The sequence below is a fragment of the Macadamia integrifolia genome, chromosome 7 (assembly GCF_013358625.1).
Source record: "Macadamia integrifolia cultivar HAES 741 chromosome 7, SCU_Mint_v3, whole genome shotgun sequence".
NCBI classification, from domain to species: Eukaryota; Viridiplantae; Streptophyta; class Magnoliopsida; order Proteales; family Proteaceae; genus Macadamia; species Macadamia integrifolia.
In genome coordinates this window covers 5215953-5218756 of record NC_056563.1, presented here as the reverse complement: position 1 = coordinate 5218756, position 2804 = coordinate 5215953, and the positions used below count along the sequence as shown (strand labels likewise).

The following is a 2804-nucleotide window of genomic DNA, read 5'->3' as shown; positions in this document are numbered from 1 at the left end:
ATTATTCCTAGTACTTGTGCTGAATCCTCTTCTGGTATGCAATGTTTATAAGGAAGGATAGATCCATTTCTAGTCCATTTCTAATCCATTTGCCTTGTTAGTACTTTTGATTTTTTTTTTCCAAAGGTTGGTTGCAGACTTCTGCAGGACACCCTACAGAAATATGGCTGCTTTTTGTGCAATATTATGTTGTTGGCCCCAGCAATGAGGGTGTTTGAGTTTTGTGGGTGTTAGATTACTGCTCCCCCTCCCTTCTGTCATTGCCTTTTTGCACTTATTATATTCTAAAAAAGTCAAAAGACTGCTAATTTACAGGAGCATGACTTTTATGTGGGAAACTCTCTCTCTCTCTCTCTTTCTCTCTCTCTTTCCAGCACATGATATGCATGCATTCCCCTGCTTGTGTGTGTTGTGCACAGTGTAGTGTTTTGACCATCATATTTGCAAGTTTTGGTAATGCTTGACCAGGTGTACCTGACATACTTCCCAATTTTGTTGTTTGAAGGAGCTGGTTCCCTGTTGATCTAACTTTTTTCCATATATAACATTTTCTTTCTTTCTTACTTTGGAAAGAGACCTCATTTTGAGTGGTTGTTCATTTACTGTGCTGAGGCCTATCAATTTTGAGCACCCCTGTGTGGTTACTCATCCTGGATCAATTCTGCATGGGATCTTATGAACGGTGAGGGAACCATGTCTATTTAGTTTTGAATTCTGACACGCCATGAGTCATTGTGCTACACTTCTAGCATTCCTTAGTACTTCCTGTACCTACCCTGGGTTTCATCAATTCTGTAATGTTTCTAGGGGGAAAACATTAATTTTTGTTCTTTTATTTTATGCCTTTCTTTGCTGGTTATGAATATTATAATTCCTGCAAAACGGCAAGGGGCTGGGTTGGTGGAGGATGTCACTGGATCTACTAAATATTACTCAATCCTGACCTGCCCTGTCCCATGGAGCATGCGAGAGATTCACTGATATTAAAGATAAAGGGGATACGAGTTTTTGTGGTTTTTCCATTACCAAAACCAATAGTTACCTGGTTCGTACAAACACATGGAGGGGTGGGGTGGCCCTTGGTTTAAACCACCATGTTGACGAACCTAAACTGCTTTTCTCTACAGAAGTTGCTCTTTGGCAGTTGTTCAGTATTTTTTTTCCCTATTCCTGCTACGATATTTTCATCCATCGGGTTAACAGATACTTCAAGCTGCTGTTAATAATTGTAATCAAGGTATTCTTGTGACTGTTCAGTTGTGTTCAATTTGTAAGAGTAATGTTAGTTGTGTTCTGTTTTGTGTGAGTAATGATGGTTGTACCGTATATTCATTATGTTAAATTTGACTTTTGCAATTTCATTATTAGTTTGATGTTGGTTGTACCATATATTCATTATGTTAAATTTGAATTTTGCGATTTCATTATTAGTTTTTAGTTCTGCCCCTCATTGAATGCAGCAGAGTTTGCAGTTAAAGTACATTACAGATAGAGTTCTTTACTCATGTTTTAGTTATTTATTTTTTTCAGACTGGTGACTCACGGTTTGAGGCCCGTGAGCATGTTCGATACACTCGTGACCAGCTGTTACAGCTGAGAGAGGTAATTTCTATAATCTACTCTTCAATTCTCTTTTGTCGATGCCTCTTGTGCTGGTTAATTGATGGGGATTTGTATTATGGGATGCCTTTTTCTAGTTTTGTTGATGTTGCTGCTACTTCAGAAATATTATCAATATAGGCAAGAAATGACAGAAGATGTGTTTTCTGTTCATTTTTATTTCTTCTGTTGGTCGAGTCTTCTCCTGGGTTTTCCATATTCTAGTTGTGTCTATACTGGAACACCAAGTTTATTTCCATTATTTCTATTTCTCATTTTTAGGGTTCTGGAGGACCTAGACAGTCACATATGAACTCAGGGTTCTTTTGAAATATTTTTTCGTAAGAGGTTTGTTGCCTTGTTGGTGACACAGCCTATAGTGTTGCTTTCTCGAAATGGTTTAGAATTGTTATAACTAAACTAGCAGCAAAAACTGTCCATTTATTCCTTAGGTTTTCCCCGTCCCGTTTGACAAATTTATGCCCTATCCCCCTGTACCATGCTGGAAAAGAGCAGTTTCATGAAGCCTTCTTTATTCAAGGAAAATGTGGAATTTTCAAAGGAATTCTTTGAGCCAGGTGCAGTACATTTTGGCTATGTGCAGTACAATTTGGCTATGTGGGCTTTTATTGATGGCAGAACTGTACTTGTGATTAAATCAAAAAGGTCTTTCACTGTTTGTATGGTGTTATGGTGTCCATCCATTACAGGAAATCTTTAGCTTTGGCGCAAATAGATCCAAGATGCAATAGACTATATCAAAGTGTAGGAACCATGGACCTCCGCCCCCGCCGCGGGATCGCGATACGGCGCTAGGGTTCAACCCTAATGAGATGAGATAGTATCCCCTAGTCATCAAAAGCCAAAGAGGGGATACACGTTATGGGTAAAAGGGAGTCGCCACCTAGAAAGGGTCTAGGACCCATAAATGTCTCCCCCAATCAAGGGAGAGAGACTAATGACTCTGATGGATAAGGCTGGTTTATACCGAGATTCTGGACAAGTGTCAAGTGACAGACTGGGAAGGTGTTAGGCACCCAGTCTGCCCCGCCCTAAGGCCGGTCTCTTTTTGTTTGACCAAAGTTTGTTTGTACCCTACTAACTAGTCCTAAATCTAGGTCACTGAAAACCCTAAACTAGGTATCTAAGCATGACATGTGAAAACCCTAAACCAAGTGTCTAAATTATGCTAGCTAGGTTATGAT

At 39.4% G+C, this 2804-nt stretch overlaps 1 protein-coding gene across 1 annotated transcript in view; it reads left to right on the top strand.

The window, feature by feature from the left end:
- Nucleotides 1–2804, top strand: part of LOC122083760 (eukaryotic translation initiation factor) — a 9852-nt gene that overhangs the window by 3097 nt on the left and 3951 nt on the right. Inside the window, exon 2 of the mRNA XM_042651651.1 lies at nucleotides 1531–1602. Within this exon, the coding sequence (XP_042507585.1) occupies nucleotides 1531–1602 (72 nt within the window). The remainder of the gene's footprint in view (nucleotides 1–1530; nucleotides 1603–2804) is intronic.